This window comes from Myotis myotis, unplaced genomic scaffold (assembly GCF_014108235.1).
Source record: "Myotis myotis isolate mMyoMyo1 unplaced genomic scaffold, mMyoMyo1.p scaffold_m19_p_7, whole genome shotgun sequence".
Taxonomy (NCBI): domain Eukaryota; kingdom Metazoa; phylum Chordata; class Mammalia; order Chiroptera; family Vespertilionidae; genus Myotis; species Myotis myotis.
In genome coordinates, this window is record NW_023416379.1 from 10,536,617 (window position 1) to 10,554,002 (window position 17,386).

General features: G+C 43.6%; 1 protein-coding gene across 4 annotated transcripts in view; it reads right to left on the bottom strand.

Annotated features, from left to right (window-relative positions):
- The window catches only part of UST (uronyl 2-sulfotransferase), a 264,462-nt gene that overhangs the window by 89,912 nt on the left and 157,164 nt on the right, over positions 1–17,386 (bottom strand). For all 4 annotated transcript variants that reach the window (XM_036315992.1, XM_036315989.1, XM_036315991.1 and 1 more), the window contains exons 4-5: positions 10,726–10,805; positions 1,500–1,653 (exon numbers count right to left, since the gene is read on the bottom strand). In XM_036315992.1, the coding sequence (XP_036171885.1) occupies positions 1,500–1,653; positions 10,726–10,805 (234 nt within the window). The remainder of the gene's footprint in view (positions 1–1,499; positions 1,654–10,725; positions 10,806–17,386) is intronic.

Consider the following 17,386-nt stretch of genomic DNA (forward strand, 5'->3'; position numbering starts at 1 on the left):
CAGACTCGTTTCCATGTCTTTGGTTTTCCAGCATCTTCTGCTATAACTTGGTTCTAATGTTCTGAGTATGGCTATTGAGTCAGAAACCTGGAAATACATTTTGATTCAGTGGACTATGATCTGTACGTTTAGAAGATGATGTAAATGCTAACCGAGATCCAGTAGAAACAGAGGAACTGAGTCAACATTATTCCTCAGCCAGCGGTTCTGTACTCTGAATACACACTCATCATGAATAGAAAATATATAGCCATATTCATAACATGCAGTTTAAAGGAAAAGATTCGGGTTTTTGCCATCAAAACTAAAAACCACTTTTAAAATATGCCATCGAACTATTCCATTGAAGTATTGGGTAGTTGAGCAAATATTGAGTAGTGAGGGAAAGGCCTTGGTTTCTCCTCTTGGCTCATCCAAAAACTATGTGCAGCACTGGATAAGACTCCACATCATCCAAAAGTGCTCCCATCCTCCAAACACGTCCTTTATTACATTTTAAAAAATTAAGTGAGAAAACAGAAGTTTTCACATTGTACCAGAACTGTGACTAATGCTACTACTTTCTTTAGCTACCAAGATACTGCCACAGCCCCCTCCGCAGGGGGTGCAGGCTCGGTGCTCGTTTCCAGCAGTGGAGATAGATGTGCGCTGATCCCTCCATAGCTTTCTCCTCTCTCTTTGTTCGTGCTGACAGCCCAGCATGGGTCTGCGTGACCCCAAAGGGCTCTCTCGCCCACAGAGACCAGGATTTCAGCCTCCTTAACATCAGGCTTTCAGCTACTCAGTAAGCTTTTGTCAATTTAGGTCACAAATAAGTGAGAAATGTCTTTTTTAATTCTGGAAAGGAAGATACAGAAGTCTTCCCTCTATTTTTGATTCCAACGCAGCATCCTGGAAATAATGACTGAGGTCAAAACCCACATTTCTCTGGAGCTGAGCATCCTGAAACACAGTGCAGAAAAGGCACACTGTTTTTGCAGAGGTGGCCTGATTTTGTTGTGCTGTGGAGAAAAGAACCCTGGCCTTCAAGTCAAGAGGACCTAGAGAAAGTCAGTTACAGCTGTGCCCCTTACCGGGGGGCCCCAACTTGGGCAAGTCCCACATCTTCGTGGAACATCAGAGTCCTCGCCTGAAAGCACCCCTCCCTCCTAGGATTGCCATGGGAACTGAATGGGATGAGGTCTGAGAACATGCTTCGCGACCCTCAGAGAGCGATGCCCACAGGGAAAGATCATTTCTGCTCTGGGACTAAATTCTAGCGCTAACATTAAGCCGAGGACAGCAAGACTGGAAAGTCATTGGAAAGAGTTCATTATGATCTGGGTCATCCGGACCAGTTTTTCACTGGCAAAAACGTCCTCCCCAAGGAAGAGCCCTCGCCACGTAGGCTCCGTGGAGGTGCCATGGGGATGCCATGGGCAGGCAGGGAGAGCTACCCAGGCCCAGGAACTGCTCCCAGGGCAGGGGGGCAACCACCTCTTGGCCGCAACAGGACTCACCAGGTAGCGCTCCTCCTGCCGCATGCTGGGCGTGCGGATCATGTGATTCTGCTCCCCTCTCCAGTCTCCAAATCGACGGAAGAAGTAGTTAGACAGAAACCGGTTGACGGGGTCTCTGATGATGTTGATGTAGACAGGCTGGTCTCCTCCAAACCTAGCAAGCACACGAACACGGAGCCGGTTACAACCCATCACTTCTGGAGGGAAAGGAACCGCTGAGACAGACACCGTCTCCCTCTAGGTCAACGGTTCTCAACCTGTGGGTCCCGACCCCTTTGGCTATCGAACGACCCTTTCACAGGGGTCGCCTAAGACCATCCTGCATATCAGATATTTACATGATGATTCATAACAGTAGCAACATTACAGTTATGAAGTAGCAACGGAAATAATTTTATGGTTGGGTCACAACGTGAGGAACTGTATTTAAAGGGCCAGAAGGTTGAGAACCACTGCTCTAGGTTAACAGGCTATCATCAGACCATGTGCTAAGGTACCAGTGAACAATGCAATCAGCAAGCAGTTTCCCGACAGGCACTTTATCATCGTGCAGAAAGAACCTGTCCGGGGACCTGTGGGGAGGCTGCTGGGACTGTTCACAAAAATGACCTCATTTGTCAACTCTCTTACTAGGTTGTAGGTCTGAGGAGCGGACCAGGCTGTACTGGAGTTTGCATTCCCAGGGTCAGACGCAGACCCACAGGCACCTGGCTAGGCCTCAGTGAGTGCTTGAACTGACTGCTGCGTTCCGATCATCTTGCAGGTCAACAGGACATACCCTACATTCTAATTTAGATGGCCTCAGGCGAGGTGCTCTGCCGAATGTGGATCAGGGAGTCAACATTTCTTATACATTCACATTTACCTTATGAATACTTTATTTGTCCGACTCACTGCAGCCTCACAACATCTCAATAGAGTAGGAACCATAATTATCCCTGCCTTCATTTGGGGAAACTGAGGCAGGGAGCGGGTGAGTCACTGGGCCAGGATATGAACCTGGGTGGTCTGGCTCCAGACTCTGTATTCCAAACCATGGACAGAGGATGCTGGAATTGGTACACGTAAATGGGAGGAATCTCAGGTACACAACAAAAATCAGCATTGTTATCCTCAAGTGACGGCAAAGGTTTGTAGATAAAAATACAGCAAATATATAGGCGCTCCTTTTAAATTCCTCTCACAAAGGAACTGAATTAGACAAATGATTTGACTGCTAGCCCAAGAGCTAGGCCTTCCCTAGACAAAATGACGAGGTTGGCTAAATTTTTCGTAAGGTCCCTCTCCTTTCTCTTTGAACGGCCTGCAAGCCGTGACACAAGCAGCCTAGACAGAACACTCCAGGCTCTGGACAGAGGTCTTGCCCTGGGGACCTCCTGAGGGACCCACAGGCTTCTCTCGCCCTGTGACCCTGTGACCTTCTGATGAGGATGCCTAGACACTCCGTCAGGGGTCAGAAAGAGCTCCAAGAACACAAACTGATGTAACCTGCTCCCACCTCTACCCAGTTGGCAGACTCTTCGCCTTTCAAAACCAGCCCAGAATCCCAGTCACATCCTTCAGCAATTAACTGTGTCCCAGTTCCATCTTATCTTCTGCCTCCACGCCCTGCTTCTAGCACGCTGTGTGCACATCTGCCTCTCCCGTCAGACGGTGGACCTCCTGGAGCTAGGAACGATGTCACTGAGTACAGTACATGGCACACAGTAGGTGCTCAACCATGAAGAAACGAATGCCTGCATGCAGGCTTCTAAGTTTGCATGTCACTACCAATATCACAGGGCTCAGTTGTAAGAGGAAAGCGGACACACAGCACCAATCCTGTTTGCGTATTTATTCGTACAATGTTGTCCTCAGCTTCTCTGCATCTTTCAAGAGAATCTTCAGAGACAAGAATATAAACAAAGATAAAGAAATGACTCCAATGGTGGAATCTCAGGCACCAGGACATGGGAATGGTATTCAGGAACCTTGAATACAGCATATTGGAAAACTTGCTGCTCATGAGTAAGGTGAGCTGTGCCAACAGGAAATCTGTCAGTCCCCTTATGTGCACAAGATAACGTTCATGCTACCTGAACAGCAACTAACTAGTCCCAGAAGTCAGCTGTGCCAATCACCAGCTAACCATCATCATCCTAGAGATGCATCTTTCTCTTCTAAATGAAATCGTGTTTATATCTATGATAAATAGCAGCTAAAGTAATAATTCTAGGGCTTAGGAAGACAAAGCATGAACATTAGATGTGAATGCAACTAAGCCCTCAAAATTGTATCATGCTTTAAAACCTCAGCTGTACTTCTATGTCATGTGAAGAATGACTAATTAGCAGACTTGTCCAGTCATGGAACTTCATCCCAGCTTCCCACTATGAGATGGTCCTTGGTCTGTCCACAGCCAACCTCTCTTGAAAGCTACAGATGTGAGGATTGACAAGGCTTTGAGCATGGGTGACTTGCTCCTGTTTGCATGTTGTAACCCAATGCAAAAATTCCAGGGGAACTGTCCAAAACAGAAGTTGTAGGCAGTTCAAGAATTTATTGTCAAGTATCAGATAATATAATAGCCTCTCTCTTGCGATTTCTGCAAGAGAGGTGTCTGATATATACCCTCCTTCCCAGAAAATGACAGTGATAATAGTTTCAGCCTGCCAATTCTCATCCTTTTTCCAGGACACATGGCTTCCTCCCAAACTGCCAAAATCAGAAGGGGCATGTCGGTAATACAAAAGAGGCCAGGGAGAGAAAGAAATGTCTCACCCTCATTCCATTCTCTCTCAGGGTCAGTTTCGCCTCTCAGTAATTTTAAAATTCTGGTCAGAAATCCTGGTCATCCTTAGAGTGTCTCTGAGTCACTGAACCTACTGCCTGCTGCTGATTCCATTCTGTGTACTCCCCGGCCCCACTTCCCACCGCCCTATTGTTCAATCCCCCAAGAGCAGATTCCACAGCCTCCCTGCAAAGTCCATCCTATCGGTCCACCCCACAGTCGAGGAGTCTTTGTTACACACACCCCAGATTCCTAATCTTCCTTTTGTGGCAACTTCCTTTTGTTTGATCCAGTCCACACAAAGGATTAGCTTCTCTTCCTGGGCTTTTACAACTTTTAGACTTTTCAGCTTCAATTTTAATTCCTTTAATGTGTGTGTGTGTATGTGTGTGTGTGTGTGTGTTTAAATTCCTTTAGTGTTTGCTCTAATTTGGTCTTTATTGAGCTGTAAAATACTGTGGTGACCACAGCTCATGACAGGGTTGTGTGAACAGGAGAGAGTAGAATCAGGCCATAATTCTGTTTTTCACTTAACAACACACCCTCTTGTCCCTTGGTTGCCACAACAATGACTGCATATTTGAAGTTCTCTTTTAAGTTATCCTAAAATAGCAGGGATTTCCCATTTCTTTGGCATTTATTTGTATATAGGTCATATTCACCAACACTTTAATCACTTCTGTGGGTCTCCTTCTGGTCCACTGCAAATTTATCATATTATTTCTATTTTTCTTCTCTTGATGAGAACACAAAGATCCAAAGCAGCATATAAATCTCTAGGAATAATAACTGCATGGTTCTCATTTTTTTCATGCATTTTTAAATATCTCATTGTGAACATTTTCTTCCCCCTCTGCTACCGCAATCGACCACCTTCTTGGCAACATTCGTCACCTTTTTGATGAGCTACACAAAGCACCTGGGTAAGAATTTTAGGTACACTTTTACCGACACACATCTCTATAAGGTTCTGATGATCCCAAGCAGAAACTCTGTGCCCATTAAACAATAAGTCTCTTCCCCCTCTACTCCTAGCCCCTGGTTACCACCATTCCACCCAAAGTCTATCTTCTTTGTAACTTCTGGCCTGAAAGTTGAAGTTACCCTTGTCCTGTTACCTACAATAAAAGATGAAAACACTGAGGCTGGCAGTCCACAGCTTTGATCTTTGTAATGAGGGACGAGACACTCTGAAGTGAGAGAAAAGCCCTCCTGGGAAAGCAGATGATTGGGGGCAGATGAGGAGCTGCCTGGGGTGTGGGGCCAGTAGTGGTGGTTATTGAATGGTCCTTTGCTAGAAGCTAAGGCCAGTAATGGACCACTCATGGGGTAGGAAGTCCACCCTCCACCCTCACAATCCTAATAAGTGGACACTAGGTCTTAGCTGCCCCGTATAGGGCCTCCCATCACGAAACACAATCAGAAGAGACTCAGCCACTCTGTTCCCTGGCTAGGGAACATTTATTTAGTAGGAAGTGGAGACAAACAGGGTGAAATGGGGGCAGTTGAGCCACTGGAGTTGGGGTTCTTGCTCAGAGAGGAAGATGGCTTGATAAGACAGAACGTAAGTAGATGACCAGGAGTAAGGTTCTTCCCACGCACAGGGAAGTGAGCTCAGGGCAAGTCCAGGTTATGCTAACCCTCAGGCAGCCGCAGGGTACACTCACTCAGAGTGAGAAGGGAAGAGTGAGGAAGAGACGGCCATTTTAGGAAGATCAGTTCCGCTGTGTTGAAATGGGATAAACTGAGAGAAATCTCTCATTTTCAAATCAAACTTCTGGGCTCTGCTGACATAGGTAAAAAAAGTGGTCACTACCTTTGTCTTCAACGTTTGAGGCCCGGTGATCACTACAAAAGAGAGCTGCAGGGCACAGCATTTAAAAGGATCACTTCGCTAATGAGAGTAAAAACAAAGTCAACGTTTAGAAATAAGATGTGGAAACCCGACTGCGTTATAGAATTAACTTAGCAAGATCAGATTTGTTTTGTTAAATAATGCCATCAGAGGGCAGACTTTGTTCACGTCAGTAATAAGACTTCCCTTGAAGGAAAGAGACGGAGTGTCTAAAAGGCCTCCCCTTGCACAGTGCACCCTGCCAGCTTCTCTAGTGATTGATTTCGTTTTAAATGTTTTGCTTTTGTAAGTTAATGTTGGTATTGGAGCCATCATCTGAGACAAAAGATGAAATAGAAATGGAAACAAAGCATGGTGAGAAAGGAAGGACATAAGAAAGCTTCAGAGAGGTGGTAGTTTGAAATTATTTAGCATATTGATATCGCCTGTCATTCACTCGGACTATTCTGATAGTACTGAGCTCTGACACAGAACTTCACAACGTTGTCCTTGCAGGACCCAAGTTGGGGGATGAGGGGAATTGTGAATTGAAAAAAGAATTACTGCCTCCCCCCCCCCCAAAGTTTAGGAAACAAACAAACAAAAAGTAGGGGAAGGAGGAAGACAAATTGAGTTGCCTGTCACATTTTTTCCAGCATGTCCATCTAAGACAAACTTAAAGCCATGCTATTGATGTTGGGAAGTTAAACCTTTTCAAAAATTACAGTTCTTGAAGTTACTTCGATAACTGGGGACAGACACATGAAACCATAGTATGCGGATATTAAAACTCCTCCTTAACCATCATGGAAAAGAGTTGTATCTCTTAGGCCAAGGTGATTTGGACTCCATTCCCCAGCTAGTCCGGGTGGAAAACACTTGGCCGTGTGTGAGAGAGCACTGCCGCAGGAGACTCCCCCAGTCCATACCAAAGGCTGAAGTTTCTGCGTGCTTGTGTTCATCTCGCCTCTGGCAGGAAAGTTTCCCCAACGTAACCACAAAAACACTAGACCGGCCCGATACTGTTGTTTTCCATGGTTGAATTAATAAAACTGGATATGGTGAAATGGTTCCTTCTAGCTCTAAAGCAAGGACAAAGGAGGGATACAGAAGGGCACCTAGATGATGAATAAATGAAATAAGTCAGCTATTGAAATAGCCAGAAGCTCACAGGATAACATTTCTCAGAGTGTCTAAACTTCAAGGTAACAATGACCTATTAATGGGGGGCGGTGCAGAGAATTAAGGAGCAATTCATTTTGATATAATGCCATACCCTTCAGAAGTTCAGGAAATTCTGGTGCAAAAGAATGTGTGGGGAGAGAGGCCAGACTTTGATTCTTACATTCTGCTCACCAGCAAGTACCTTGTGACACGTTAAGAATGTAAGGAAGATTAGAAATAAAACATCAACAAAGAATATTGGGTTGCAGTATCGATTCTTCTCTTAATAACCTCATTATCTTGAAACAAGCCAGCCACATGCCTGTCAGCAATGATCAGGGCAGGTTTATTAGGAGCGGTCAATTATCTCTACGCCTTACAATTCAAAATATAAAACGCACTTTAAAAACACATGGAAGCCCTCTTAACAAGCCCCAACTTCGTTGTTTCTCTCTAATTGTATATTTTGGGGCACTTTTTTTTGTATGCCCACACTTTGCCCATTTATACCTGAGACATTTTCCTGAAATAAATCTATTCCCTTGAAAAAGAAAAAGGTGATTTTTTAACTTCCCATGTTCTTTGAGTAGAACATCGTCTTGTAAAGAATGAAAGTTCAATTTGTCATTCTACCCGTTTCTAGAGGTCTTGCACCTAAGGCCCTGGCCCTGTGCATGTGGCTGGGAAGAGGGGTGAGGCTGCTCCCGCAGTTAGTATGAACTTATTAAAGGAGCAGAGCTGGTCAGCTCGGTCTCTGCCTTTGCCTGCTTACAGCCTGGGCTGTCATGCACTGCAGTTCCCATTCGCTGGGTGCTCTCCGTCCCTCTGTTTGTCCTGCTTTTGCTCATGCTGGTTCCTGTGCCGCCAATGTCTTCCCCTTCAATCTGTCCAAAGCTGGCCCATCCCTCACATCCCAGCAGCAATGGCTCCTGCTCGCAATGCTCTCCAATCCTGCTTTTCAGGGTGGAGGGTCCTGCCTCCCACTTCCTCTGGAAGAGACCCTGTGATTTTCTCTTCCAGTTTATCACACTTTATTGTCACTTCTTCATTAATGGAAGAGTTTACAGTTACCTGAAGGCAAGGACCATGTTTCTCGTTCCCTGCAGACGCCCCAGTCCTAGGGCAGTGTACAGGGGACCGGGGTCCTCAATAAACATGTGTTTAATTGAACAAAATGGAATGGAGGAGTCACCAGCAGGAGCAGGGCCCCGCCCTCAAAGCATTAGATAGAGACACCAGGAGGCTACCCACAGCAGGAGCCAACCCACGGCCAGACTCCTGCCGAGATGCCTTTCAAAGCCACTTTGACTACATAGAATGTTTTTCTTTCCAGAGAACCTGAAAGGCTTTCCTTCATGTGCTTAGGGCATCCCTGTAAGGTGGTAGTGGCAGGAACTGCTCTACTTTACAGATAGAAAAACAGAGACCCCCCAAGAGGTTAAACTGCTCGCCCAGAATCATGGTCAGTGAGAAGGTCTAACACCCAGAACAGCACTGATGCTGCAGATGTGGGGTCTTCTAAAGGTATTTATCTTTTTTTTCTTTCTTTCTGAATTAAATTAATCAAGATTAAACTCTTGAACAGGTTTTCGACATTAGGGGCCAGGATATAATATAGTCATCGCCCTGGGCCCAGCTCTGCTGCTCCAATGAAGATATGGGCTTTGGCTTGTCATTAGAGTTTTCACTGTCCTGAGCTCATTATTAAGACTTGCTGCATTGCAATTTGTTTTGGTTGTAAAGATTTGACCCTGAAGCAACAGTGAAATGAATCAAGTTGGAGGGCATCCGGGGTGACGCAGAAGGAAGCTCATGAGAAGAGTAAGGGTCAGAGGGGCCGAGCTCGCCGCTGTACAAGTCATAAAAGGCAATGCCTAAAATAGCTAACAAGTCCTCCTTATCTAATTATGTTGAATTACATGTTCTTGGCGGACTGGAAGTGAGAGGCAGGGCACAGACTCAAGACAATCCAGTAGCAAGCAAGTTTATAAATGTGGTTGGGGACCAGCTCTCCTGGTGCATGGCCCTGGGCCACTGAGGATAATGTGCAGGTGTCCTATTCACCTATTCCCTGTCCCAGGAACCTTGGTTAGCAAGCAGGCTGAAAACCTCAGGGGAAGCTTGCTTTCAAAGATAAGACAGCAAACTCCTCTTTGCTGCTTAATAACTTGCTTTGCTGAATCTCATTCTCTTTACACTTAATTTGCACTGGGCCTGGGGCAAGGCAGGGAAGTCCTTTGAAGGCTAAAACCTTCTTCCACCCCCTTAGGTTGATAGGCATCCTGTGGCCGGCAGAGCTGGAAACACTCAGGGCCTCCCTGGGTGCCTGGCCCTCAGGGGCCATTAGGCCAGCACAAGCCAGTAGGACAATCCATTGCTTCCTATGGACTTGAGAGGTGCTAGTATCCCTATGGGAATAACAGTGAGTTGGTTGATGAGGGAGGCCCAGGGTCCCGGGCTGGTCAGTGGATCTGTCTCTGGACCTAGTGCTAGGCCAGGGGTACAGCTGTGAGCTCAGACATGGGCCAGCGAGAGGAGAGGAAGAATCTAAGGACTTCCCATTCACAGCAAAGCCCATTGACAAGGGAACCCATGCAAATGAATCTCTGAGTAAGAGAATGCCCAGAACTCACAATTAACAACTTCACAAATCAAGGGTCTAAAAACTTAAATTTGAAAATTTTACATTATTATCAGAAAGTCCCTGCAGCCTAAGAAAAAACAGATTCCTAAAATATCCCATCAGCATCAAACATGCAAGGCTTAGACTAGTCAGATGAGTATTAAACAGGCAGGCATTTCACCACTATGTCATTTCCAGAGTCCTGTGTGGGTTCAAGTTGTACAAAAATGTGCAATGAAATATTTCTGTTAAAATACTTGTGTCTTGCCCTAGTTGGTTTGGCTCAGTGAATAGAGCATCAGCCTTTGGGCTGAAGGGTCCCGGGTTCGATTCTGGTCAAGGGCACATGCACAGGTTGCGGGCTCGATCCCCAGTAGGGGGCATGCAGGAGACAGCCGATCAATAATTCTCTTTCATCATTGATGTTTCTAGCTCTCTCTCCTTCTCCCTTCCTCTGAAATCAATAAAAATATTTTTTTAAAAATAAAATAAAATACCCATGTCTTACTTCCCAAGTTATTTCTTTTAGTACAAAATCTGATTTTGTTTTTTTTTTTTTAAAAGAACTATCAGGTAAAATGGCTTCTCATTAAAAATAATTTCAACTTTTCATAAGATTTGAGATTAGTATTCTAGAAAGAAATGAAGCTTTTGTCCAAATATTTCAAATTTTTGACCCCTTCACAGCAAAAATAACAGGATTAAAAAAGGCTTTTCAAAGGCGATTACACCACCTTGGAAATGAAGGTAGATTTTTAAGTAATTGTTTGTTAGAAGGAGTCTAAGTCCTGAAAATAAATGGAAAAGAAAACCATTAAACAGGAAAATATCTTACCTTGAGAAGTTGAGGAAATGAACATGTCGAGTAAATAAATAGGGCTGTTCGGCAGTACTTATATTTTTAATCAGTTCCATCTATTAAAAAAAGTACAAAATTAGCATATATAGGATCTAATTTTCCAAGCCATATTAAGCTAAAGGTTATCTCCCCAACTCCTTTCATCCTCCCTTACTACCTCCTGGACCAGAGCCAAACAGCTGTGTTTTGTGCAACATTTATGAACTTGACTTATGGCTTCTTACTGAATAAAACAGTGCTGTCCAGATTTATAGTCCTGTATTTAATTTAGTTGATTGCTACCATGAAAACAATGTGACATAATAATTAATTTTAACTGGAGAAGTCAGTGTATTGCTGTTCAAAAATGCAAATAAGAAAAATGCCTTTAATTCCTTCCATTAAACTCACACCAAGACAAGAGGTTAATCATTATGTTATATTTCTATAAGGATATTACTGGGAGATGCAGAAATATTTGAAAATCATTTTGCAGAATTTAAAAGTGGGAGTAAAATGAGACAATGCATCATTGTTTTTTCTCTCTGAGTATAAACATTTACAGTAAAGCCAATATTTCATAGGAAACACACAAAACCCCCCAACGTCTTGGGTTCTGGTGGGTGGTCATCTGAATTATTTATTTACCATTATCGGCAAGGCAAGACGTAGTTTATATTCATATAAACTAACATTTATGGACTTCTGGAACATGTCACGATACAGAAAACATTCAGTAAAATCTCTTAGAAATTCCAAGCATTCTTATGACTCCCTGGCTTCCTAAATTCTACTTTCCTTAGATTTCCTAATTGGCTCCATCAAAACTGACACACTGTGGAATTTTTAAGAGGCACATTGAAAATGGCTACTCTGGAAGTACGTCACAAGTCCAGCATTTCATATTTTATGAATTAGTTCAAGTTGAAAACTGGAAAGAAAAACGGGCATTCACATGGTAAGCGCGGCAGCAGCAACAACAATAAAACCAGAGCTTGGAACTCCACGTGTCTCAAGCAGGAGAGAGAGCCTGGTCTTGCCTTGGTGCCTCCTGTCTAGTGTATAGTGACACACATACAACGCTCAGTAAATATCTGTTCAATAAATTAACTCCAACTAGTACATGCTTTATAGATGCTACACTCCGATGCCAACGTCTGATCCTTTTATTAGATATTCATACTCACAATGGTTGTTTGAAGATATGAAATTGAATTTTAAAGTAAATGACTTGCCATTTCAAAACCCTGTGCTTTTGTTTGTCAGTGGCAGACATGGGTAAATAATGATCTGTCTAGGCTTGGGCATAAAAGGAAATTGAAATCTGGCTCTTTACTGTTTACCCTCTCACCCTTCCGCCCCCCTCCACATGCCCTTGGTGCTTGTTTTTGGTAATAAAACTTCTTGCTTAGTCACATTGCAGATTTTAATTTTTGATGGATCAACCAATAGAATTATTGATTTAGAAGCACAACCAAATGTCCCTGAGGATGTCTGCTTAGAAGCATAACTCTTTACTGTGTGTGTGTTTAATACAAACACCACTTAATGCCTTAATCTCTCGACTATTTTTATTCAGGTATTTCTCTGCACACACAAAAGCAATATGAGAAATCCCTCTGGTATTAACAAGAAGACTGGAAAAACAGGTCATAAGAAAAACCAATTCTTTCATGTATTCAACATTATATTATATTCTCTAAACACATGTCAACGTGTTATACTTAATGGAAGAACAGTATGTGGTTAGATTCTGAGAACTGTGTCACAATAGTCATAAAGCTGTCTAGTTCACAAGGAAAAATTGATTAGCAGTGACAATGCATAACTCTTTCTAGACATATCTTCAAACATAGCATAAAGGTATGAATGTTCATGTTTATTGCCTTGGTACAGTGAAGTGGGAGCTCACTTCAGCTCTCCTACATTCTGTCACTGCTCAGCAAATTGTAAAGCTCCTTAGGAAGCTCCACAAGCACAGGTTTAGGGCATAATGTTCAAGGTGTCATTTGATTGTTTAAACAAATACTAAGACTCTCCCCATTTCTAGTGATAAGTGATGGTCTCCTGAACCCCTGCTGCCTATCACCTGAGTTACCCCTCTTGGTCCTCCCACCATTGTTCTTGCCTGAGTCCTATCTGCGTGGGGGGCATCATGGGTGGCAATGCACTACCTAACATCATCACAGAAGCTACCTGTCCTTCTTTTCCTTGGCTCATTTACTGATTCCACTGCATACATTCATTCATTCAGTATTTATTGGGCAATTCCTAGGTCCTGGAGATGAAAACATGTAAATAAAGTCAGTGGGAAGACATTTAAAGACAAGACAGTGGAATGCATCCTAATGGTGTCCCCAAACCTACCATGACACAAGCCACACTCTTGGTCCTCACCCATCTTTACTCCTTATAGCTTATTTCATCTCTGAAGAGTCCGTTTCTGGTCAATGGTATTCTCTATATGCTCACATTTGATCTGGGTCTTTCCTGAATTTCCATATTCAATCCCTTGCTGAGTTACATTGATTTTACCTTTGCTATCTGACTCTCAAGACAACACTCCTTTGGCCAGACAAACTAGACCCCTCCTTAATCTTTCCTTACACATGTCCAAGCTTGACCATAGGCACAAGCTTCCTCTTCTGGAACATTCTTCTTCTTCTCTTTGCATGTCCAAATCCTAACTGCTCTTTACATTAGACTAAAATGACCACCTCCAAGTACACTTTCTGGATCTCTCATTCAACATCCATTGAGTTTCATCTCTCTGTCAGGCAATGTACTGCTTGGGGCCATGGCTATAGAGATAAACTATTTTGTTCTTGTTCTCAGGAAGCTCAGATATGTGGACCAGGTGGACTAGCAGGCAGGTAGCATCACATGATAACCACCATGGGTAGAAGGCACAGAGATGAGGCACCTATCCCCACCTGAAGGTGGAGAGGTAATATTTCCCTAATGAGGTGTTTCTGAGTGGTTTGCAAGGACCCACAGGAGTTAGCAAGTGAAGAAAGGGACCCCTAGCATTGCAGACAGAGTGAACAGCAGAGGCAAAGGACAAAACATGAAATGATAGGGATATTAAAACTACCAGGACTTCCATGTGCCAGAGGTCGGGCATGGGATCAGTAAGGCAGCAGATAAGACTAGAGAGGGAGGGAGGAACCAGGTAATTGAGGGCCCTACAGATCACATGAGGGATCTTGACTTTTATCCAATGGGGTATCCACAGCTAGAAAGGATTTTCTTTTTTCTTCCAGATCTGAGGTCAAGGTGGAGAATGTGAAGAACAAAGGTAAGGTTAAGAGAAAGAAAGCTTAGTTAGGAAGACCAGGTGGGCAATAATCCCAACAGGAGATGATGAGGTCATGAACCAAGACAGCACTTCTTACTGTGGTCCTCAGAGCGGCAGCAGTGGCATCAAGTGGAAACTTATTAAAACTGCACATTCTCAAGCCCTACCCCAGACCTACTGAATTAGAAGGAACTCTGGGGTTTGGGCCCATTGATATGTGTTTTCACAAGCCCTCCAGGAGATTCTAAGGCATAAAAGTTTGAGAACCACTGAACGAGGTCAATGGAAGTGAAGATGGATGAAGAGGTTTAGGGATATTAAGGAAGAAGGATCTGCTGAGCTTCGCATACAGCTGATGGCCGAAGGGAAGGAGAGCCATTGGTCGAAGAGCTTCCTTCTCAGAGTCCTGGCTTGGATCTGAACATGGTGCCCATTTGAGGAGATGGGAAAGGCTGCAGGAGAAACAAACCCGGCTGCAGAAGTGAGGGGGAAGGGGTTTGGTTTTAAACATCTTTGGCTAGAAATGACATTGCCTTCCTTGACTTCCCACGGCACTTTGAGGATTTCCCAAGACATGAACTTTTTTCTGTTTTTCTATCGTTGAGTTTGTGTGCTAGCTTTGAACCAAGTTGTAAGCTCCCTAAGGGCTGTAGTCAGGCCTGATGTATTCCCCCCAGAAAACCAAGCCTAGGTATCGGCACAGAACATATACCCCTTAATTGTTTATGCAATAAAGATGCTCCCATTAGAAAAATATTTTTGGAGTCAAGAGATGTACAGTTCACTGAAGACAGAATTATCACTCAGGCCTTGAGTTTGGCCTTTCTTGGACAAACCTGTGCATCGATTACCCCAGTGGGGCTACAAGTTTTACTATTACAGCATCTAGGACACAACAGCAAACAAACTACCATTTCCTGGGCTGCACACTGTATCTAGAAGCTACTGTACCTAGAAGCTCTTTATACATATGTTGTCATTTTATTCTCAAATGACTCCACAAGTTAAGCATTGTTATCCGCATTTACAGATTAAGAAACTGAGGCACAGAAAGGCTACCTAGATGGTGTACGGTCTTGTTGCTGGAAAAAAGTGGAGCAGGATTCAAATTCAAGTCTGTCTGACACCAAAAGTCCTGTTCTTTATCACTGATGTGCAATTTACTCACTGTTCCCACTGTTACTTGATTCATACATAACCTCTTAAAATGGGAAGGAGGGACTGGTTAGCAAAATAAGTCTGGAGAATAAAGAGGATTTGTAGGAATATAAATTTTCTACCTTGCATGTGATTTGCTGAAAATTAAAATGAAATTATAATAGGTAGGAAAGCATTAATAATAAAAAATAAGAGCATTAATATTATCAGAGATATATTTTTAAAAGTTCTAGGTGGGAAACACTTTATCTTAAGAGTAGGAATGAATTTAAAATGCTAATGAGAGAGAGAGAGAGAGAGAGAGAGAGGGAGAGAGATAACAGTGTAATGGGATGTGTCTAAAGGAAGTAGTGCATCTGGGAATGAGATAGAACTGAGGTTTTAACAAAAAGGTGAGAATCAAACAGAATTTATAATGCAGTGGATATGCCAGGAAGCAGTTTCTAATCTTTTGCTTTCAATCTAGCTGGGAAGGTAGAACAGAAAACCTTTACCTGCAGATGTGCAAACACAGCTAGTTACTAGAAGACTTTGCTCCTGACTTCTTTGGGAAATAATGCCAGCCCTCATGGTGATGACCCTACTCGGGTCTGAATTCCTGTGTCCCTCGGGAACAACTAGATCTGGATGTCCTACAATTTTGCAAAACATCTTAAATGAAAGAAAAGACATGTTTTTAACACATCAAAGCCCAGTAAGAAGTAGCTCAGAGGACACCTCCGTGGCCCTCTAACCTCAGAGGCCAGAAGGATGTCTGTAGGCTCAGGTTACCTTTCTCTCTACGTCCTGTATAGAGAAGCCCTTCTGGGTCAGAGGCAGGATGGTCTTCCCACCTTCAGGGCTGTGCAGTCAGTGCAAGAAGCAATGCCTGCGTGGAGAAGATGTCCACCAGGGGGCGGAATGACATGAGCAAGGCAAAGAAGCTGGGTCTGAACAGTAGAGAAAATCAATCTCCCCACAACAATTGCAAAGAGAGGGGATTTTTTTTTTTTTAATTTTTCAGGCCTTGTTGCTTCTACTTTTTTTCCTTTGCTTTCAACCAAGTTTCCATTAACAGACTCAGCTTTTGTCTCTAGGATTTCAAGATAAGACCTTGTTTTCAGAGCTGCGTGAGCACATCCCTATGACCTGGAAATGGACTCCCTTAATTTTTTTGGTTTGATTCCAAGGTTTAGTGGGAGCAGCTCTGATGTCTGTGGACACTGTCCCTCCTACTCTAAAGTCAGGAAACTCTGAGGGTCATTTGAAGGACACTTGTCCAAAAGGTCTCAAGTAAGGGTAAGGTTCCTGGGAGAAGCGTGCAGGCTCCTGAGGAGACAGCACTCAGTAAGACCTTGGGGACACGTGAGGTCTTCAGAGGTTTGAGGGATTCTCGGGTGAAAGAGGACTTTTTCTTGCTTCATGGCAGATTCACTTTAATAAAAGGAAAACTTTCTAATAATTAGAACTTTCTATGCAATGCTTGCTCACCAGAATTGTGAATGGGGATCCCCTCATGAGTTTCTCCCCTCCCCCACAAAGATACTTAGGTTCCACCATGAAGAGTCTAACTCAGTACTTTGTAGTAGGACCTAGAAACCTATCTCCCAAGAGGATTTTGCGATCCATTGTGGTTAAGAATAATATTTTAATGGTTTCCCACTGCCCACTAAATACTGTTCTAGTTCCTCAGCCTAGCATTGAAAGTTCTCAGGATTCCGCTCAACTTCACTTCCAAGCCTTCTTCTCCCACATTCTTCTTGAAAATCTGTTGCTTCCTATAAAATGGGGTTGTAATACTTTCCTAATTATGCTGCTTAAAGGATTAGAAATAAGATGCACACCTATCCGGTGTGCTCTCTGGGGCTCAATAGACAGCGCTCACGGTAGGTGCCCAATGAATAGCCGTCCAAATGAAGGAAGAAACAACGAAGTGACCTGCTTCAAAAGGAATGAGTGAACCTTTACCTTTCAAGGAAGACCAGCTGACCCTGCCTTGGGGAGGCCTGGGAGGAATCCCCGTGGTCTCTAGACCTTTTCCAAATCAACCATGGTTTCTGTAGGTGAGTTTTGTTTCTAGAGTTGCATTGCTTTACAGCCACAGTGAGGTTGAGAACTGGCAGGGAGGAGAGCAATGAGGAAGGGGAGTTTAAAACACTGTAAGGAAATTCTGTTTTTGACCAAGAGGCTAAAACAATCTAGAGCACACGAGGCGCATAGGTC